This window comes from Coregonus clupeaformis, chromosome 11 (assembly GCF_020615455.1).
Source record: "Coregonus clupeaformis isolate EN_2021a chromosome 11, ASM2061545v1, whole genome shotgun sequence".
Lineage (NCBI taxonomy): Eukaryota > Metazoa > Chordata > Actinopteri > Salmoniformes > Salmonidae > Coregonus > Coregonus clupeaformis.
Window position 1 is genome coordinate 42,478,621 of NC_059202.1, and position 22,342 is coordinate 42,500,962.

At 46.4% G+C, this 22,342-nt stretch overlaps 1 protein-coding gene across 5 annotated transcripts in view; it reads left to right on the forward strand.

The window, feature by feature from the left end:
• LOC121555266 (membrane-associated guanylate kinase, WW and PDZ domain-containing protein 2) overlaps positions 1-22,342 on the forward strand; it is a 333,480-nt gene that overhangs the window by 296,843 nt on the left and 14,295 nt on the right. For all 5 annotated transcript variants that reach the window (XM_045223560.1, XM_041869071.2, XM_045223559.1 and 2 more), the window contains 4 exons: positions 18,635-18,929; positions 19,897-20,125; positions 20,571-20,714; positions 20,825-20,963. In XM_045223560.1, the coding sequence (XP_045079495.1) occupies positions 18,635-18,929; positions 19,897-20,125; positions 20,571-20,714; positions 20,825-20,963 (807 nt within the window). The remainder of the gene's footprint in view (positions 1-18,634; positions 18,930-19,896; positions 20,126-20,570; positions 20,715-20,824; positions 20,964-22,342) is intronic.

Here is a 22,342-nt window from a genome sequence, read left to right on the forward strand (position 1 = left end):
AATTATCCCAGACAACAATAACTTTGTTTGGCATTTCTCTTAGCAGAAGACAGCTCATAAACTGTCTGTCAAACCTGCACCAACTATAAGAACTCGTGACATTGTCACCTAAACTATAAACAACTGTTGTTGACAAGAAACAAATCATATATTTTTTAACCACCAAGTTTTGTTGAGCGTGTTTGGTAACGCTAGATTTCACATAGTAGCCTAAACATGAATGGCAGTTGGCCGACCAAAATGTTCTTTGCAAACTAGTGATCAAGTTAGCTAAAATATGCTATCCCAACTTTTTAACTTGTACATAAGTTTAGAGATTTTGTAGTCAGACACTGATGTATAACAATGTTGTATTGCTACAATATTAGCTCATTAGCACTTTTTAAATGGATTTTAAATATATCCTTTTTTTTCCATTCTCAGAAATTGAAGTTAGACAGATTGTTAGACAATCAGACATAGACACTTAAAAATCTTAATAGTTCTCCTAAGCAATTACCCTTATGTGTCTCTCTTAGAATTTTAACATAAGTTCTATGGAAAGCCCTGTGAAGTAAACAATGTATGGAATGCGACTATAAAAACGACACACTTCAAATAAACTTATACCGCAACAATATTTCTCAAAGATTTGTGTTTGACTTGAATGAAAGATTTTGGAACAGAGTTGGTTTTAAATGTTTTCATTCAATTTTTTATGCCCTCATTCTATGCATTGTTTACTTCACAGGGCTTTCCATAGAACTTATGTTAAAATTCTAAGACCGACACATAACTCACCTTGAGTTAAAGGGCCACCACCTGAATAGTCATCCAGCACCATACCAGTGACTACATATGTGAAAATGGCGCGTTTCTTTGTTCTGTAGTTATAAAGATAAGAAGAAAAATCCTAAAAAGTGCTACTCGCTGACTAATCAAGTTGCATTAAAAGTAAAAAACTGTAATTTTCTAAACCTGCAACAAGTTTCTGCAACGAGAATCTCAGTGTTTGAAAATCACAGTTTTTAAAATGTTTTTACCTATGAGGACAACATGAAAATGCACTTTTTAACTTAACCTTTTACAAAATGCAGAAATACGCCGTGTTCACATACAGTTAGGTCCAACATTATTGTCACCCTTGATATGAGATTAGCAAAAAATACTATAAAATAAAAAATATATTGTAGGGGGAAAAAATTGGGAAATTATGTTATACTAATACAATTGCACAGAGAAAGAGATTTTGTTTAACAAGTTTAGTTTATTGGGGGTTTTTTATATGGGAAAAAAATTAGTGCCACTATTGATTTTGTAGCCTATTTTAGCTCTTCACGGTACACACCACCTTACTGGAATTTTTCAACTTTAAGCTAATACTGCTAGCTGTGGCCAGCCTGCTTCTTTCTTTCTTTTTTGCATTATGGCTACCATCGGCTATCCAACTATGGCCAACCATTGACTGTCCAATGCTACCGCTGTGAAATGTTCACTAACCAGGTACAGAGTGGAAGACCGAGCACATACGGAACAGGGGTATGTCTGTTAAAAGTGCCTTTGGTGTGACCAGATGATGGATTGTCACGGATTCTGCCGAGGCTGCTCCTCCTCCTTGTTCGGGCAGGCTTCGGCGTTCGTCGTCCCCGGAGTACTAGCTACCACCGTTGAATGTTTCCATGTTTGATTGCTTTTGTCTGTCTATTGCACCTGTGTCCGTTTGTGTCTGATTATGTGTCCTATAAGTTGCCTGTTTTGTGTTGGTTAGGTTGTGTGTTGTTTTTCGCCTGTCCGTTAGTGCTGCGTGTTTCCACTGTTTGTTGTTTTTGTAGTTTACGCACAGTTTGCGTAATCGCTCGCCTCTGTTTTTTTTGAGGCCGTTTATTGTATTTTGCCTAGTGGATTAACTAGTAAACTTTGTTGGACTAAGCTTCGGTGTCCTGCACCTGACCTCCACACCACACTTACATCAGCCCTTGACATGGATAATATTGGGTGGCTGCAGAGGGACATTTGCCGGCTATCTGATGAGCTGAAGCAGAAGGAGAGCCTTGTTGGCGAGTTCCTCAATGTAGCTATAGCCCAGGCTATACATATCTTGGCGCTGAACATCTCTCTCATCCACGGTGGTCGAGAGTTGGGCAAAGGCAACCTGTCCCACTTCTCGGAGCAGGTGGGTTGTTCGACTCCACTTGACCACAGAGACTGGGCCGAGGTGGTTAGGCAAAAGGGCCCTAGAGAGCCCGACCTGGGCGGTCCTTTCCTGCCTTGGAGGATCCGCTCTGCCTGGCAATCAGCTTTGCACCGCTGGAAGTGGACTGTCTGGCCACAGGAGCCCCTCTGGTCCTGGAGACCCCGATGCCAGGCAAGTGATTGCCAACATCAAACAACTAGGCGACAACATCAGTCCCTCTACCCTTGTCAACCCATCCGGTCCGCCTTTAGGGGGGGACCGCCAGACTACCGTTACTTCGGACCACTGATCCAACAGAGGCACTCGTCATCTCCCGCAACAGCCCCTCTCTCTGAGGAACCCCTTCACCCCCTCTTTTAGGTAACGGCACTCCTCGCTGCACTGTGCAACGCCCTAAACGATTGTTGGGGGAAGCACCATGTGAGCTCTCGGAGCTCAGCCATCCCAAGCAGCTGGCTCCGTGCAACCTGGAAATTGACAACCTTCCGCTCCCAATATAGCCATGGTTGATGGCGCAAAGACATTCTGCTTCCCTGGTGCCAGAGTACGTGACATCACTCGGGAGCTTATGGTCATTCTAGACCAAAACCCGGAGCTGCACACGGTGGTTGTGCATGCTAGTACAAATGACATCAAACTGCGGCAATGGGCTGAATTGAGATGGGACTTCGGAATACCTGAGAGACAGGCTAATGGCTATGGGCAAGCAGATTGTTTTTCTGTCCCTATCACAACACACAGTCGTGGAATTGATCGCTTCTCCTGGCTATTTGCACTGGACTCTTGGATGAAATCAAGATTTTATTGACAATTTCCATCTGTTTTGGGAGCGACCGCAATTCCTAAAAAGGGATGGCCTGCACCCAAAGGAGAGGATCTTGGATGCTGAATGCTAACAACAAAAAGGTACTAAATAAGTGATGGGATATCAGTCCTTGCCCGCAACAGGTAACCCTAATTGATTCTTGTTTTAATCCACGTCCTTGTTCGAGGCATAGACCAAATGGCGCAATCTTGTATTTATACCTTTTCAAGCAAACGCCATGGCTATTTAATATAGTGGGTTATCTACCGATCATAGGATGTTTGTGTTAGAGACTCCGTCTGATATTAAATCCTGCAGCTGTGGCCTTTGACTGATTCGTGTAAATGTCATGAATTTGATTTTGAAAATGTATCTTATTGTAATTCTGGCTTCTCAAACCAATGCGGACATTTTGATAAAGTCTGTGCCAGACTCTGATGTGTCTCTGAGTGGATATAATGTTTATAGATCTGGCAGAAGTGGGGTGTCACCATATTCATAAAGAACAACTTCAATGTTGCTGTGTGTATTGCCACCTCTTTCCCCAAGCAATGTTTATGTCTTGTCCTAAATGTGGGCCTTGGTAATATGCCCAACTAATGTTAGTTGGAGTTTATCACCCTCCCAATTGCTCTTAGCAAATTGTCTGACTTGCTGTCTAACTGTGCTAAATCTGAATGATTCATATTGGGTGATCTTAACATGGATTGGTTAATGCCAGTATCAAATCGACTGAAAGATGTTTGTACAGAGCTAAATTTAACTCAATTGATAACTAAACGAACCCGCCCCAACTTAAAACACCCTGAGAAAAATACTATTTTGGATATCATTATGACAAACGCCCCTCATAAGCATACAGCCAATGGAATCATTGCTAAAGCGCTCAGAAACCATTGTCCCATTGCCGGCATTAGAGACACTAAGCTACCTAAATCATGTCCACTCATTATTACAAAGATAACTTTTTAAACTTTCAATGAGCAACATTTCCTCTATGACCTGGGGTTGTATGATTGGGAGGGTGTGTCCTATATTGCTGATTCAGATCGGGCCCATAAATGATTTACCTCTCTATTTAACTATGTTGCAGATAATCACGCACCATATAAAATATTAAGGGTAAAGGAGAGCGCTAACCCATGGTTCACGCATTAGTTGTCTGAAAGATTTCATGAAGGAAACTTAGCTTGGACTAAGGCTAGATTGATGGTTTCTACTTCTGACTGGCAATCCTTCAGACAAAAAGAAAAGCAAAGTCAGCATACTTCTTCAATTGTGTATCTGAGAGTGGTGGAAATCCAGCAGCATTTACATACATGTCTTTAGTATTTTACAGATAGAAAGATGAAAAAAATGACCATCGCCTCCTCATTCAAAGGTTGTCTGAAATGGGCCTCGACCAGGCATCTTGCAAGTGGTTTGGGAACTATCTGTCAGACAGCACACAATGTGTGCTTTCTGATGGTGTCAGGTTACCTCGATATTACTAAAGGTGTCCTGCAGTGATCAATTTTGAGATCTTTACTTATATAAGTAATATTGGTATATCTGCAAAAACCTGTAACTGTCACGTCTCCTCCCATTTCTCCCCTCTGGCGCTCTGATTCGCCGGTCTACTGAGCCACCGGTCTGAGCGCACCTGTCACACCCTGGCTCTGGGACTCATTATGTTGAGCCAGGGTGTGTTTATTCTATGTGTTATATGTCTATGTTGGGGGTTCTAGGTTGTCTGTTTCTATGTTTGCCTGTGTGACTCCCAATCAGAGGCAACGAGTGTCAGCTGTCGGCTGGTTGTCTCTGATTGGGAGCCATATTTAACTGTCTGTGTTTCACTTTGTGTTTGTGGGTTTTTGTTCCGTGTCGGTATTTGTTTACCGTGGACTTCACGAGTCGTGTTTTGTTTGGTATACTTTAACTAATTAAAGTCATGTTTGTTTCACACGCTGCGCCTTGGTCTACTCACTCCTACGACGATCGTGACAGAAAAACCCACCGTAAAAGGACCAAGCAGCGTGTCCAGGAGCAGGCAGACTGGACATGGGAGGAAGCGCCAGGAAAGGAGATGGAGAGGCTGGCGATGGCCCAGGTGGGCAAATCGTGGTCCGTGGGAAGACATGCTCGGGGGCAAGGGACCTTGGGGGAGGATTAAGGCCCTGGCGAGAGAGGAGCAGCGGCGTCAGCAGTGCCATCGTCGGAAGGACGAGAGGCACCCCCAATAATTTTTTAGGGGGGGGGCACACGGCATGGGCGACTGGGCAGCAGGAGGCTGCCACAGGGCGAAATGGGAGACGAGGAGAGAAGGCCACCGGTTTACGGGAGCCATTGGCGAGAGGAGGGAAGGAAGTTGTAGAGGCACGGCGAGAGGTACTGAGGTGTATTGCCAGTCCGGTCCGGCCCGTTCCTGATCCCCGTTTAAGGCCAGTGGTGTGTGCTCCCAGTACGGTCCGGCCTGTTCCTGCTCCACGCACCAAGCCTACGGGGTGCGTCGCCAGCCCAGCCCGGCCTGTCCCTGCTCCACGCACCAAGCCTACGGTGTGCGTCGCCAGCCCAGTCCGGCCTGTCCCTGCTCCACGCACCAAGCCTACGGTGTGCGTCGCCAGCCCAGCCCGGCCTGTTCCTGCTCCACGCACCAAGCCTACGGTGTGCGTCGACAGCCCTGCCTGGCCTGTTCCTGCTCCACGCACCAAGCCTACGGTGTGCGTCGCCAGCCCTGTCCGGCCTGTCCCTGCTCCACGCACCAAGCCTACGGTGTGCGTCGACAGCCCAGCCCGGCCTGTTCCTGCTCCACGCACCAAGCCTACGGTGTGCGTCGCCAGCCCTGTCCGGCCTGTCCCTGCTCCACGCACCAAGCCTACGGTGTGCGTCGACAGCCCAGCCCGGCCTGTTCCTGCTCCACGCACCAAGCCTACGGTGTGCGTCGCCAGCCCTGCCCGGCCTGTTCCTGCTCCACGCACCAAGCCTACGGTGTGCGTCGACAGCCCAGCCCGGCCTGTCCCTGCTCCACGCACCAAACCTACGGTGTGCGTCGCCAGCCCAGCCCGGCCTGTTCCTGCTCCACGCACCAAGCCTACGGTGTGCGTCGCCAGCCCTGCCCGGCCTGTCCCTGCTCCACGCACCAAGCCTGCGGTGTGCGTCGCCAGCCCTGTCCGGCCTGTCCCTGCTCCACGCACCAAGCCTACGGGGTGCGTCGCCAGCCCGGCCCGGCCTGTCCCTGCTCCACGCACCAAGTCTACGGTGCGCGTCGCCAGCCCGGTCCGGCCTGTTCCTGCCACTCGCACCAAGTCTACGGTGCGCGTCGCCAGCCCGGCCCGGCCCGTTCCTGCCACTCGCACCAAGCCAGGGGTGCGAGTCGTCAGTCCGGCACAACCCGTGCGTGGGTCATCGGTGCCAATTCAGGTACCGCTCTACTGCTCCACTAAGGAGCTGAAGCCTACCGCTCCTGCTATGTCCAGTCCAGCTCCAGCCAGCGGGGCCAGACCGGACCAGGGGCGCTATGGGGGGTTTGTTGGAGGGTGGTGGGCAAGCCCGGAGCCGGAGCCGCCGCCGAGGAGGAATGCCCACCCAGCCCTCCCCTGTTTTGCTCGTATTTAGGCGCGGTCGCAGTCCGCGCCTTTAGGGGGGGGTACTGTCACACCCTGGCTCTGGGACTCATTATGTTGAGCCAGGGTGTGTTTATTCTATGTGTTATATGTCTATGTTGGGGGTTCTAGGTTGTCTGTTTCTATGTTTGCCTGTGTGACTCCCAATCAGAGGCAACGAGTGTCAGCTGTCGGCTGGTTGTCTCTGATTGGGAGCCATATTTAACTGTCTGTGTTTCACTTTGTGTTTGTGGGTTTTTGTTCCGTGTCGGTATTTGTTTACCGTGGACTTCACGAGTCGTGTTTTGTTTGGTATACTTTAACTAATTAAAGTCATGTTTGTTTCACACGCTGCGCCTTGGTCTACTCACTCCTACGACGATCGTGACAGCACCACCTCAGCAACACCGGAATGGAAACCCAACGCACCCTAATCACCTCCAGCGCACCTGCACCTCATCATCTCATCACCACCCCTATATAGCCCTGGACTGTTCAGTGTTGTGTTGTGTGTTATTGTTAGTGTCATGTCGTGTACTTCTCTTTGTTGTTCTCTTGCTCAGTGTTAAGTAAACCTTTACATTTGTTGATTCCTGGTGTCTGTGTCCTGCCTCTTCGTATCCTCAGTACTTGTCACAGAATCACACACCAATCACGAAGATGGATGCAGCAGGTAATCCTCCTGGAGTTTCCCAGCGCCTCAACCAGCACCAGCAACAGAATGCCCAGCTGAACGCCGCCATGCAGGAAGTGCTCCAAACGCTGCATAAACTGACCATCACTCCGGTTCCATCTCAGGGAGCGGTGAGTGCACCCAGTCCACCTCCTCCCGTGCTATCACCAACGTCTGAGGGACCCCTCGCCCTGCCGGAGCGCTATGACAGGAAAACGACGAAACGTAGAGGCTTCCTTCTACAGGTCTCACTGTATCTGGCGCGTCAGCGTGGGGCATCTCCATTGGATCAAGCCAGGATAGTGTTGGTGATTTCGCAACTGAAGGGAAAGGCGCTGGATTGGGCCACGGCAGTCTGGGAGGGAGGTGAGGCCGTGGCGCTTCCCTACTCCACCTTCCTCGCTCGGTTCAGGGCGGTGTTCGATCATACCATGGAGGGAAAGGACGGGGGTTAGCGTCTTCTCCGGCTACAACAGGGAAAGGAGGCCGCGTTCGAGTATGCCCTGAGCTTTCGCACGGTGGCGGCGTCTTCCGGCTGGAATGAGCGTGCTCTGCGAACGGCCTTCAGGAGAGGCTTACGGGAGGACATCACGACGGAACTCGCATGTCGGGACAACGAGATGGACCTTGATACCCTCATCGCCACGTCCATTTGTCTTGACAACATGTTGAGAGACCGACAGCATTCCCAACACCACCCAGAGCCTCGTTGCTCACCCCATATGAGCTATGGAAGCCGCCCTGCCTCCGAGTCCTCACCCATGGAGGTGGGCAGCACCCCCTACACCACCAATGACCACAGAATTCCTGGCGGCACCCTATCTAGGCGGTATGACTCCCGTCGCTGCTCCGTGAGTGTTCCGTCATCACCTGTCACCAAACTATTGTTTTTAGTTCCCCTAATGGTGAATGATTCTTCCTTCTCTTCGCTTTCCACGGCAATGATAGATTCCGGATCAGCAGGGAACCTTATCGATAGGGAGCTGGTGTCTGAATGGGGGTTACCCACCGTGCCACTGTCTTCTCCGTTACACGTCACCTCGCTGGACAATAAACCACTTGGATCAGGCACCATTACGCACGTCACTCTCCCCATCACCATCACCATTCCCACACTACTGGAGCACCACGAGGAGCTGTCCTTCCACATCGTCACCTTACCCCTTCACCGGATCGTCTTGGGATTGCCCTGGCTCAGACTACACAACCCCACCATCAATTTCATCACCAAGAGGATCACAGCCTGGTCCCCCTCATGTCGGAGGACCTGCCTGCCGGTGGTTTGTTGTTCCACGTCAGTGGAGAGTCCGGAGTCCGCCCTCCAGTCCAACATTCCACGTGAGTATGCAGATCTCTCCGATGTCTGCTCTGCCTCCAAGGCTAAGTGTCTCCCTCCTCACAGGCCATGGGACTGCGCCATTGACCTGCTGGAGGGACAACACCCCCGAAGAGTCACATTTCCTCCCTCTCCATAGCGGAGACTGAGGACATGGATAAGTCTGTGGCGGAGACACTGAAACAGGGGTTCACCAGACGCTCTACCTCTCCTGCCTCTGCCAGCTTCTTCTTCGTGGCCAAAAAAGACGGAGGACTGAGGCCGTGCATTGACTATCGGGGCCTGAACGCAGTCAACACCAAGTACCGGTACCCCCTGCCTCTGGTTCCGTCGGGCATTGAGCAGCTGCGAGGGGCCGGGTACTTTACCAAGTTGGACCTGAGGAGTGCCTACAACCTGATCCGAATCCGGGAAGGAGAGGAGTGGAAGACGGCATTCAGCACTACCTCAGGCCACTATGAATACTGCGTCATGCCCTACGGCCTCGCCAACCCACCTTCTGTGTTCCAAGACATGCTGAGTAGACAGGTGGGGGTGTACAACGACGATATCCTGATCTACTCGGCTCCGTTCGAGGAGAGGGCTCCAAGAGGGCTCTAGGAAGAGTCTTGGTGGTTTCAAACTTTTTCCATTTAAGAATGATGGGGGCCACTGTGTTCTTGGGGACCTTCAATGCTGCAGACATTTTTTGGTATCCTTCCCCAGATCTGTGCCTCGACACAATCCTGTCTTGGAGCTCTATGGACAATTCCTTCGACCTCATGGCTTGGTTTTTGCAATGACATGCACTGTCACCTGTGGGACCTTATTTAGACAGGTGTGTGCCTTTCCAAATCATGTGCAATCAATTGCATTTATCACAGGTGGACTCCAATCAAGTTTTAGAAAAATCTCAAGGATGATCAATGGAAACAGGATGCACCTGAGCTCAATTTCGAATCTCATCGCAAAGGGTCTGAATACTTAAGGTATTTCTGTTTTTTATTTTAAATACATTCGCAAAAATTTCTAAAAACCTGTTTTCGCTTTGTCATTTTGGGGTATTGTGTGTAGATTGATGAGGATTTTCAATTATTTAATTAATTTTAGAATAAGGCTGTAATGTAACAAAATGTGGAGAAAGTCAAGGGGTGTGAATACTTTCTGAAGGCTCTGTATCCTTTCACTGTTTACATCAGGTCTCCAGCTTACACCTATGCAAATATGTGTGTGTGTATAGCAATGGAACTAAACATCCAACCAATACCTCAAATGTCGTGTTGTAGGTCCACCACACACCCAAAGGGTTGTGGGGTCCTGTCCAGAAACAACCCCTACCCCTAGACACTTGTGGAGATCTAAAATCATTGGACAGGTGTAAGCAATACTACCAAGCCTATCAGAGGGTAAGGTGGAGCTCTCACCATGTCACCACCCAACAGTCCCTCTCAGATCTCCACAAGTGTCTAGACTCTGGGCAGTAGGGTCTAGGGGTGGTTTCTGAACAGGCCATGGTATTATGGTAGCTCAGTCAGTCAGTCTGGCACTGTCCAAACATGTTAATAGCTGTTAAATATTTGCTTCCTCTGTCCTTGGGAGAATCTCAATTGCATATCCTTGATTTATCTGCTCGTCTCCTTCTCAAAACCCATAGGATGAGAAGGTTAGAGGTCCCTCCCCTCTCACCTTCTTATCCAATGGGTTTTCAGAAGGAGGCGAGGAGAGAGGTTAGAAAATGTGGTTAGAAAACAGTGCATGTGGTGGGCTATGCAAAGATATGGGTGAAGTGACATGCCTCGCAAATACCCATTAATAAATGTAAAGTCCCTAAACTCGGCAAGAGTCTATTGTCCTGCTCATAGCCCAACAAGGGTGGATGGCTTCTTTTGTATTACAATTTATTGGAAATGCTGCTAAACTATTTACACCTGGCCCACAGCCTTGTTGCGTACTTACATTACAGTGCACTTTCAGTCCATTCTCCACCTGACTCTTTACTAATGCCACCAGATGCTTCTTTCTATTGTTGTAATCTATTCGGTAACATTCCACAAGTAAATGTAGTAAATAAAACACATACATTAAATGTTTTATGTTTCTGTGGTTAGTAGCCGAGGCTTCATGGCTTCGCCATCAACTTGTTAACATGCATATATTCAGTCAACACATATTTTAAGAATATAATGGAATATAACAGAGCATTTTAGTTTCTCTTAGAATACAAACCTTACAGTGTAACAACAGTTTTAGTAAGTAATAGGCAACATACAGTCCAGTTACAGCTTCTTCTGACAAAGTGTGCGCACGGGACAGAGGAATTCTTACACTATTGATCTCAATTCAATCACCCTCTTTTTCTTCCTCCTAATCATTCAGTTAATTCAAATTCAATTGTAATACATTTTGTCACTCCTGTACAACAACTCCAAATCGCTTTTGCATGTTCTTCAAAGGGATAACCTGAAATAACATGATATACAGTGGGGAGAACAAGTATTTGATACACTGCCGATTTTGCATGTTTGCCTACTTACAAAGCATGTAGAAGTCGGTAATTTTTATCATAGGTACACTTCAACTGTGAGAGACGGAATCTAAAACAAAAATCCAGAAAATCACATTATATGATTTTTAAGTAATTAATTTGCATTTTATTGCATGACATAAGTATTTGATACATCAGAAAAGCAGAATTTAATATTTGGTACAGAAACTTTTGTTTGCAATTACAGAGATCATACATTTCCTGTAGGTCTTGACCAGGTTTGCACACACTGCAGCAGGGATTTTGGCCCACTCCTCCATACAGACCTTCTCCAGATCCTTCAGGTTTCGGGGGCTGTCGCTGGGCAATACAGACTTTCAGCTCCCTCCAAAGATGTTCTATTGGGTTCAGGTCTGGAGACTGGCTAGGCCACTCCAGGACCTTGAGATGCTTCTTACGGAGCCACTCCTTAGTTGCCCTGGCTGTGTGTTTCGGGTCGTTGTCATGCTGGAAGACCCAGCCACGACCCATCTTCAATGCTCTTACTGAGGGAAGGAGGTTGTTGGCCAAGATCTCGCGATACATGGCCCCATCCATCCTCCCCTCAATATGGTGCAGTCGTCCTGTCCCCTTTGCAGAAAAGCATCCCCAAAGAATGATGTTTCCACCTCCATGCTTCACGGTTGGGATGGTGTTCTTGGGGTTGTACTCATCCTTCTTTTTCCTCCAAACACGGCGAGTGGAGTTTAGACCAAAAAGCTCTATTTTTGTCTCATCACCTTCTCCCATTCCTCCTCTGGATCATCCAGATGGTCATTGGCAAACTTCAGACGGGCCTGGACATGCGCTGGCTTGAGCAGGGGGACCTTGTGTGAGCTGCAGGATTTTAATCCATGACGGCATAGTGTGTTACTAATGGTTTTCTTTGAGACTGTGGTCCCAGCTCTCTTCAGGTCATTGACCAGGTCCTGCCGTGTAGTTCTGGCCTGATCCCTCACCTTCCTCATGATCATTGATGCCCCATGAGGTGAGATCTTGCATGGAGCCCCAGACCGAGGGTGATTGACCGTCATCTTCAACTTCTTCCATTTTCTAATAATTGCGCCAACAGTTGTTGCCTTCTCACCAAGCTGCTTGCCTATTGTCCTGTAGCCCATCCCAGCCTTGTGCAGGTCTACAATTTTATCCCTGATGTCCTTACACAGCTCTCTGGTCTTGGCCATTGTGGAGAGGTTGGAGTCTGTTTGATTGAGTGTGTGGACAGGTGTCTTTTATACAGGTAACGAGTTCAAATAGGTGCAGTTAATACAGGTAATGAGTGTAGAACAAATAAAATCAAATCAAATCAAATGTTATTGGTCACATGCGCCGAATACAACAGGTGCAGACATTACAGTGAAATGCTTACTTACAGCCCTTAACCAACAGTGCATTTATTTTAAACAAAAAAGTAAGAATAAAACAACAACAAAAAAGTGTTGAGAAAAAAAGAGCATAAGTAAAATAAAGTGACAGTAGGGAGGCTATATATACAGTAAAATAAAGTGACAGTAGGGAGGCTATATATACAGGGGGGTACCGTTGCATAGTCAATGTGCGGGGGCACCGGCTAGTTGAGGTAGTTGAGGTAATATGTACATGTGGGTAGAGTTAAAGTGACTATGCATAAATACTTAACAGAGTAGCAGCAGCGTAAAAAGGATGGGGTGGGGGGGCAGTGCAAATAGTCCGGGTAGCCATGATTAGCTGTTCAGGAGTCTTATGGCTTGGGGGTAGAAGCTGTTGAGAAGTCTTTTGGACCTAGACTTGGCACTCCGGTACCGCTTGCCGTGCGGTAGCAGAGAGAACAGTCTATGACTAGGGTGGCTGGAGTCTTTGACAATTTTGAGGGCCTAAATTTTGACACCGCCTGGTATAGAGGTCCTGGATGGCAGGGAGCTTTGCCCCAGTGATGTACTGGGCCGTACGCACTACCCTCTGTAGTGCCTTGCGGTCAGAGGCCAAGCAGTTGCCATACCAGGCGGTGATGCAACCAGTCAGGATGCTCTCGATGGTGCAGCTGTAGAATTTTTTGAGGATCTGAGGACCCATGCCAAATCTTTTTAGTCTCCTGAGGGGGAATAGGCTTTGTCGTGCCCTCTTCACGACTGTCTTGGTGTGTTTGGACCATGATAGTTCGTTGGTGATGTGGACACCAAGGAACTTGAAGCTCTCAACCTGTTCCACTACAGCCCCGTCGATGAGAATGGGGGCGTGCTCAGTCCTCTTTTTTTTCCTGTAGTCCACAATCATCTCCTTTGTCTTGGTCACGTTGAGGGAGAGGTTGTTGTCCTGGCACCACACGGCCAGATCTCTGACCTCCTCCTTATAGGCTGTCTCATCGTTGTCGGTGATCAGGCCTACCACTGTTGTGTCGTCGGCAAACTTAATGATGGTGTTGGAGTCGTGCCTGGCCATGCAGTCATGGGTGAACAGAGAGTACAGGAGGGGACTGAGCACGCACCCCTGAGGGGCCCCCGTGTTGAGGATCAGTGTGGCAGATGTGTTGTTACCTACCCTTACCACCTGGGGGCGGCCCGTCAGGAAGTCCAGGATCCAGTTGCAGAGGGAGGTGTTTAGTCCCAGGATCCTTAGCTTAGTGATGAGCTTAGAGGGCACTATGGTGTTGAATGCTGAGCTGTAGTCAATGAATAGCATTCTCACGTAGGTGTTCCTCTTGTCCAGGTGGGAAAGGGCAGTGTGGAGTGCGATAGAGATTGCATCATCTGTGGATCTGTTGGGGCGGTATGCAAATTGGAGTGGGTCTAGGGTTTCTGGGATTATGCTGTTGATGTGAGCCATGACCAGTCTTTCAAAGCACTTCATGGCTACAGACGTCAGTGCTACGGGTCGGTAGTCATTTAGGCAGGTTATCTTAGAGTTCTTGGGCACGGGGACTATGGTGGTCTGCTTGAAACATGTTGGTATTACAGACTCAGTCAGGGACATGTTGAAAATGTCAGTGAAGACACTTGCCAGTTGGTCAGCACATGCTCGGAGTACACGTCCTGGTAATCCGTCTGGCCCTGCGGCCTTGTGAATGTTGACCTGCTTAAAAGTCTTACTCACATCGGCTACGGAGAGCTTGATCACATAGTCGTCCGGAACAGCTGGTGCTCTCATGCATGCTTCAGTGTTGCTTGCCTCGAAGCGAGCATAGAAGTGGTTTAGCTTCGTCTGGTAGGCTTGTGTCACTGGGCAGCTCGCGGCTGTGCTTCCCTTTGTAGTCTGTAATAGTTTTCAAGCCCTGCCACATCCGACGAGCGTCAGAGCCAGTGTAGTATGATTCAATCTTAGACCTGTATTGACTCTTTGCCTGTTTGATGGTTCGTCGGAGGTCATAGCGGGATTTCTTATAAGCGTCCGGGTTAGAGTCCCGTTCCTTGAAAGCGGCAGCTCTACCCTTTAGCTCAGTGCGGATGTTTCCTGTAATCCATGGCTTCTGGTTGGGGTATGTACGTACGGTCACTGTGGGGACGACATCATCGATGCACTTATTGATGAAGCCAGTGACTGATGGGGGCTTCTTAAAGAAAAACTAACAGGTCTGTGAGAGCCGGAATTCTTACTGGTTGGTAGGTAATCAAATACTTATGTCATGCAATAAAATGCAAATTAATTACTTAAAAATCATACAATGTGATTTTCTGGATTTTTGTTTTAGATTGCGTCTCTCACAGTTGAAGTGTACCTATGATAACAATTACAGACATCTACCTGCTTTGTAAGTAGGAAAACCTGCAAAATCAGCAGTGTATCAAATACTTGTTCTCCCCACTGTAGGTTAATTAAATAATTGAAAGGAAAAATGTGGATATAAGTATTTTAGGCATATCATGTGAATTAGGCCTCATGTAAAATCATTGTCAAAGCACAAGAGATACTGTTGCATGTTAGATTACAATATTTTTTTTGGAACAGTGTAAACAACACTAAATAAATGATAAGTAATACCAGAGATTCTGTTTTAATGAAACCAAATTGTAAAGCCTTTAATACAGCATAGCAAAGTTTCAAAACAGATGGATTTGTGAAATTTCTTTATTCAACATTTTGTGTTTTCATGAGGCTTGGGGATCACAGAATCAGCAGGATATTAAACAAACCTTCAAATAGGCAACAGAAGCAGGAACATAAGCATAGGGCTGAGTGACTCACTCATTCCTGTTTTTGCTTTGTCATTATGGGGTAGTGTGTAGATTGATGAGGAGGAAAAAAAACAATTTGATCAATTTTAGAATAATGCTGTAACATAATAAAATGTGGAAAAAGTCAAGGGGTCTGAATACTTTCCAAAGGCACTTACTTGTCTACTATTCACACCCTTGCTTCATTCCAGCTAGTTAGATGTGCAACCACTGACTAACTATAGCTAGGGTATATTTTTAGTCTAGCAATAGATACTGTTGTTTTGGCTTTATAGCATCATTTAATAAGATAATATTATATCAGTTAGATAACCATTTACAGTAACAGCAGTTCATTAGTAAGTCAATACACACTAAATCTTATGCAGGAATTGAGAAATCTTACCTTATCTTCGCACTTTGGCATTGTATGGGCAGCTATTAACCCATTAGAGTCTAAGCCCTGTCTAAAATGCAAAAAAGTAGATATCTCTAGCTGACAGAATTCTATGGGGATTTTTTATAACTCTATTTAACATGGACATCAACCTTAGGGGGTTAATCAATTAATTAATAGATAATAGATTCATATAATGGAGTTAGAAGGGTGAGCTAGAACGGTGACCTCCTACTTTGAAAGGACAGGAAGTGTTGGCTGTGCACTTTACCAGGCATTCCACATTTAACCCCACACACATTTGAACATGAAAATATCAAGCTGTTTTTTGGTTTTATTTGTAACAACGAAAAAACAAACAACTTTTACATTTTGCGATTTTTATGAAAAAGCGAACAAACAGACCGTTTTTACGTTCCCGATTGATCCATTTTAACTTGGAAAACAAACTATCAAAACTTACACAGACCATAATCTTACCTCAGGAATCTTGATTTAATGTTGTCCTTGAAATAGTCTAATTATTCTGACCACCATAACAACATAGACACCAAAATGTTCTGTCAATCCTCGAGATAAACATTAATTCCGGCACTTTGGCAGTTGCTAAATCGCGTGCAGTATCACACAAGCTCTTGTTTTCCTTTCCTGAATCAGCTGATGTTGCGCAATAAAGACCCCACATAACTAAACAGCTAGACATCAAACGGCATCAAAAAACTACTATGGATAATTATTGAAGAACCCTTTAATGACAGTATTGATTTTTTGTTTTGTTATTAAGCTCTACGGGATCGGTGTCCCGTATACGGGACAGTTGAGCTAATCTGCGCTAATGTGATTAGCATGACTGTTGTAAGTAACAGCAAACCTTCCAGGACATAGACATGTCTTATATGGGCAGAAAGCTTAAATTCATGTTAATCTAACTGCACTCTCCAATTTACAGTAGCTATTACAGTGAAAAAATACCATGCTATTGTTTGACGAGAGTGCACAACAACAAAAAAGTTATCATGGCAACTGGTTTGATACATTCACCTCTGAAGGTAAATAATGTACTTACATTCAGTAATCTTGCTCTGATTTGTCATCCTAAGGGTCCCAGAGATACAATGTAGCATAGTTTTGTTTGATAAAATCATTTTTTATATTCAAATGTAGGAACTGGGTTCTACAGTTTGAACCCCTGCTGTCTCTGGCTCCACACCCACCCCGCCCAGTCATCTAGATGAGTGAAAGTTAGTGTATAAGCTAATTATCCATCATGTATGACATTCCTGGGAGTGTGTAAACTTACATTTTGTATTACCATATCATATTTGTATGTTCTCTATAGTTATGTACTTGAAAATGTATCAATTGACCAATACAGCACATTTGGACTTGATACAAAATAGTCCAGTATTGCAATGCTTCACTGGATCGATCTGAAACTTTGCACGCACACTGTGGCCAAAATCTAAATTGCGCCTAAACTGCAATATTATATTGTGGCCTTTCTCTTGCATTTCAAAGATGATAAAACAAAAATAGAAAACACGTTTTTTTTTGTTTGTAGTATCTTTTACCAGATCTAATGTGTTAGATTCTCCTACATTAATTTCACATTTCCACAAACTTCAAAGTGTTTCCTTTCAAATGGTATCAAGAATATGCATATCCTTGCTTCAGGTCCTGAGCTACAGGCATTTAGATTTGGGTATGTTATTTTAGACGAAAATTGAAAAAAAGGGTCCGATCCTTAAGAGATTAATCATATTTACTCTTTCTGTTTGAAGCATTGGATTTTGCAATCACATACATTATTTTGGATATGTGTGCCCATGAAAACTGTTTTCACATTGTAACATAGGGAGATACAAAATGTTACGAGATTACAGTACATTTCCGAGATCTCCATACAAAAAAAAGAGTCTTGAGAGCAATATCCAGGAATTTCACAGGATCAAGGTCAATGTGTAATTCAATTGTTAATAAATGCTTAGTATATGATATAACAACAAACAGTGTCATGAATGTAAGGAAAGGTAATGTTTTATGTCACACGATTTTTGCCAAATCTGTAAAGACTCTAAGCATGAGAAAGGGTTTAAACAACTCATTAATTATATTAATGTACGGTATCTATGTTCCCTCTTTATATCTTAATGTATTCACATTTAAAAAAAGCAAATTATTATTAATGACTTTGTAATAGCTCTGGTAACTGGTACCCTAATTTATAGAAAGACCCTTATCTGTTTTGAGTTTTGTGCTAAGAGTTGTGAAAGTTGACCACATACCTCAGAGTGAAAAAGAGAAAAACCTGTATAAATAATGTCTCTTAGTGGTCGAGGGAAAGAGAAAAAGAAAGAGAGATAAGGAGAGATAAGGAGAGAAAAACAGACAGAGAGAGAACAGTTCCTACATCTCTGGAGACTAAAGTGTAATTTCTGCCATTTCCTTTTCCTATTACATGTTCATTTTTCAATTAGTTAACGATTTCTCCTGCTCCCGCTGTTCGGGACACACAGTGTTGTTTCGAGCCAACTGTTGCTATGAAACCGCTCAATTACTACCACTAAACAAGCCTCCCGAGTGGCGCAGAGGTCTAAGACACTGCAGTGCTTGAGGCATCACTACAGCCGGCCGCGACTGGGAGACCCATGAGGCTGCGCACAATTGGCCCAGCGTCGTCCGGGTTAGGGGAGGGTTTGGCCGGCCGGGATGTCCTTGTCCCATCTCGCTCTAGCGACCCCTTGTGGCGTGCCGGGCACATGCACGCTGACTTCGGTTGCCAGTTGTCCGGTGTTTCCTCCGACACATTGGTGCGGCTGGCTTCCGGGTTAAGCGAACAGTGTGTCAAGAAGCAGTGCGGCTTGGAAGGGTCGTGTTTCGGAGGACGCATGGCTCTCAACCTTCGCCTCTCCCGAGTCCGTACGGGAGTTGCAGCGATGGGACAAGACTGTAAATACCAATTGGATATCACGCAAATTGGGGTAAAAAGTAACATAAAAATGATATTGTTACCATGACAACTCCATCTCTCCATCTCAGATCACCACTCGAGGCCCAGCTCAGAAAAGCAGAGCCCCATGACCCAGAAACACAGCCCCCAGGCCCAGCCCAGCCCCGTAGCCAACCAGCCAAGCCAAGGTATATCCCAGCTGGGTCAGGCACCGGGCCAGACAACCACCACCCAGGCAGGCCCAGCAACACCACCCGCTCCAGCCCAGCCAGGCCAAGTACCAGCAGCAGCCACACAGCCTACCCCAGGAGCAGGCGCCCAGCCCAGCCCAGCAGGGGCCCAGCCACCCGGCCATCCTCCCCCGCTCTATCTCCACGACAGCAGGTATTTATGGTAGAGATGGAGGAATGCTTGACGCTATCTGTCAGTGTCAGTCATTACGGTCACCAGTCACAACTACAGTTAAGAGGATGCTTTTCCTGTGCCATTTGGGAATGACAGAGATATTACATTGCATTTTGTGTGTGTGTGAGCGGGTGTGGCGAGCGTGAGTCTGCGTGCGTGCATGCATTTCCAATTAGCGAGAGCGTGGACTTGGGTTGTATGTGTGCAGGGTAGACGGACGTATGCTAAGATTGTGGATGTTTGTATACATTTACGGATGTGTGTGTGTTATTTAAGTGGGCTTCAGCGGTTTAAGTCTCTCTTTCTCTCTCTCTCTGCTCTGTTGCGCAACACACCACTTATCTCTGACGGCAAAGTGAATAATTTACCTTTAGATATCCTCTGTATAATACATGGTGCCCAGCCGGAGGGCTTATGTTCCCTGTCACACCCAGAGAGAGAGCTGCCTCCGTGAAGGGTTCTTGTGTGTGTGTGCCTGTGTGTGTGTGTGCTTGTGTGTATGTCACACCCAAAGAGAGAGCTGCCTTTATGAAGTGTGTTTGTGGGTTTATACCTCCTGAATAAAAGTGAAAGCTCTATGAACATTTTAGCAAAGGGGAATGATATTGCCTTTACCTTGTGATTCACCCAGACAGCAAACATACAAAGTAATCCCTACACACCTCAGACCACGGCAGAGCTACACCCAACACATCATGCCAATAGTCACAGCGCTGATCTGGGTTTGAATCACCTGAACTCAACATCTTATTTATTACTTCTGTTTATTGTGATGACTGAGGAAAACAGGACTGTTTAAGGAAGGAAAATTATTAAGTTCTTGCTGCTGGCCTTGGCAATGATGAGTGTGTGTGTGCGCATGCGTGCGCACTTGCATTACATTGGGAATATGGTGCCATTTGGGATCACACTCTTTTTCAACCTCATATTTGTCTGTTGTCCATAGGTCAGAGGTGAAAGCCAGGCAGGATGTGAAACCGGACATCCGCCAGCCTCCATTCACCGACTACCAGCAGCCCCCCATCGACTACCGGCACCCTCCTGTGGCTGATTACCGGCAGCCGCCCACTCTGGACTACCTGCACCCTCCTCCCCTCATCGACTACAGACAACACTCGACAACCCTTGCTGCACAGTTCCCTCTAGCACAGTTTCCCCCAGACTTCAGACCACAGGTAAGCCTGCACATCCCATAAACCACTACTACGGTACACACCACATGTACGACTACATACCCCAGAATTCCCTAGTACAAACAACACTCAAAAGCTGCACAGCTTTCACTGGTGCAGTTCCACCCGGACTTCAGACCACAGATAAGACTGCATATCCTAGAATCCCCTACTAAACATCACAGTTGAGACTACATATCCGAGAATCCCCTATTTCAGAAAAAACTCAGTGGACAGACAGTTCCCTTTAGGGCAGTTCCCCCAGACTTCAGACCACAGGTAAGTCTGTGCATCCCAGAATCCTCTACTGGACACCACAGGTAAGACAACATACCCAGAATCCCATATTACAGACAGCATGTAAAACTACACATCCCAGACTAGAGACAGGTTATAGGTTGGCTATATCTTTTATGACTGTTGCTTCTTGGTTGTGTGTTGTGCACAGGACTTTGACTACTTCACGGTAGAGCTGGAGAAGAGTGTGAAGGGTTTTGGCTTCAGTCTCCGTGGGGGACGGGAGTACAAGATGGATCTGTTTGTTTTGCGGCTCGCTGAGGACGGGCCAGCCATCCGCAATGGCAGAATGAGGGTGAGGGACAGCACTTCCTGTCCTGACTGCAACGCAGTAACATTATTTTCCAACCCAATAGTGATGCAGTACTTCATACAGTTTGACCTCTCTCTTTTGCTCTCTCTCAGGTGGGGGATCAAATCATTGAGATAAATGGGGACAGTACTCGGGACATGACTCACGCCCGGGCCATCGAGTTGATCAAGGCGGGGTGCAGGCGGGTGAGACTGTTGCTGAAGAGAGGCACGGGACAGGTGCCTGAGTATGGTGGGTCTCCCCCAAATAAACCTCCATCTTTATTTTTCTCTCTTTTTCCCTCTATCGCTTTATAATTTTTCTCTCTCTTTGATTATATCTTTCTCTCTCAATCTTTCTTTTTGGTTGACTATCTCTCTCTTTTGCTAGTTTTTTTTTATTTCTCTCTTGTTCCCTTTCATCATCGCTCACTCTCTCTTTCTCTGTTTCTCTCTCTTTCTCTCTCTCTCAATTTCAATTCAATTCAAAGGGCTTTATTGGCATGGGAAACATATGTTTACATTTGTGAAATATATAATAAACAAAAGTGAAATAAACAATAAAAAATGAACAGTAAACATTACACTCACAAAAGTTCCAAAGGAATATAGACATTTCAAATGTGATATTATGGCTATATACAGTGTTGTAACGATGTGCAAATAGTTGCAGTACAAAAGGGTAAATAAATAAACATAAATATGGGTTGTATTTACAATGGTGTTTGTTCTTCACTGGTTGCCCTTTTCTCTTGACAACAGGTCACACATATTGCTGCTGTGATGGCACACTGTGGTATTTCACCCAATAGATATGGGAGTTAATCAAAATTGGATTTGTTTTCGAATTCTTTGTGGGTCTGTGTAATCTGAGGGAAATATGTGACCGAACCAGCTTGATTCTGTGATGAGTGTGATAGAAGGAGTCAGGTGCAGGAGGGTAATCACCGAATCCAGAGTTTATTCCATCGTACATAAATAGCACTGGATAGCGACAAGCGAAACAGGCACAGGGGAAATATCTACCCCGGCAATAATAAGGTACAAGTAGCTCCACCGAGCTACACTACTCTCGAAATATAAACAATCACCCACAAGGACAAGGGGGGCATAGGGAACACTTATACACGGACTAATGAGGGGATAAGAACCAGGTTTGTGTGTGATTGACAAGACAAGACAAATGGAATGATGAATAATGGAGCGGCAGTGGCTCCAGAAGCGCGCCGACCCCGGCCTCGGGGACGGCCAGGAGGATGCAGAGCAGTGCGAGCCGGATGGTGACGGTGGAAATCCCGCAACAGGGAGGGATCGAGGATATCCCTCACCGGGACCCAGCACCGTTCCTCCGGACCGTACCCCTCCCACTCCACGAGGTACTGAAGGCCCCCCACCCGACGCCTCGAATCCAGGATGGAACGGACAGAGTACGCCGGGGTCCCCTCGATATCCAGAGGAGGTGGAGGAACCTCCCGCACCTCAGACTCCTGGAGCGGACCAACCACCACCGGCCTGAGGAGAGACACATGAAACGAGGGGTTAATACGGTAATCAGGGGGAAGTAATAACCTATAAGTGACCTCGTTGATTCTCCTCAGGACTTTGAACGGCCCCATAATTCGCAGGCTCAGC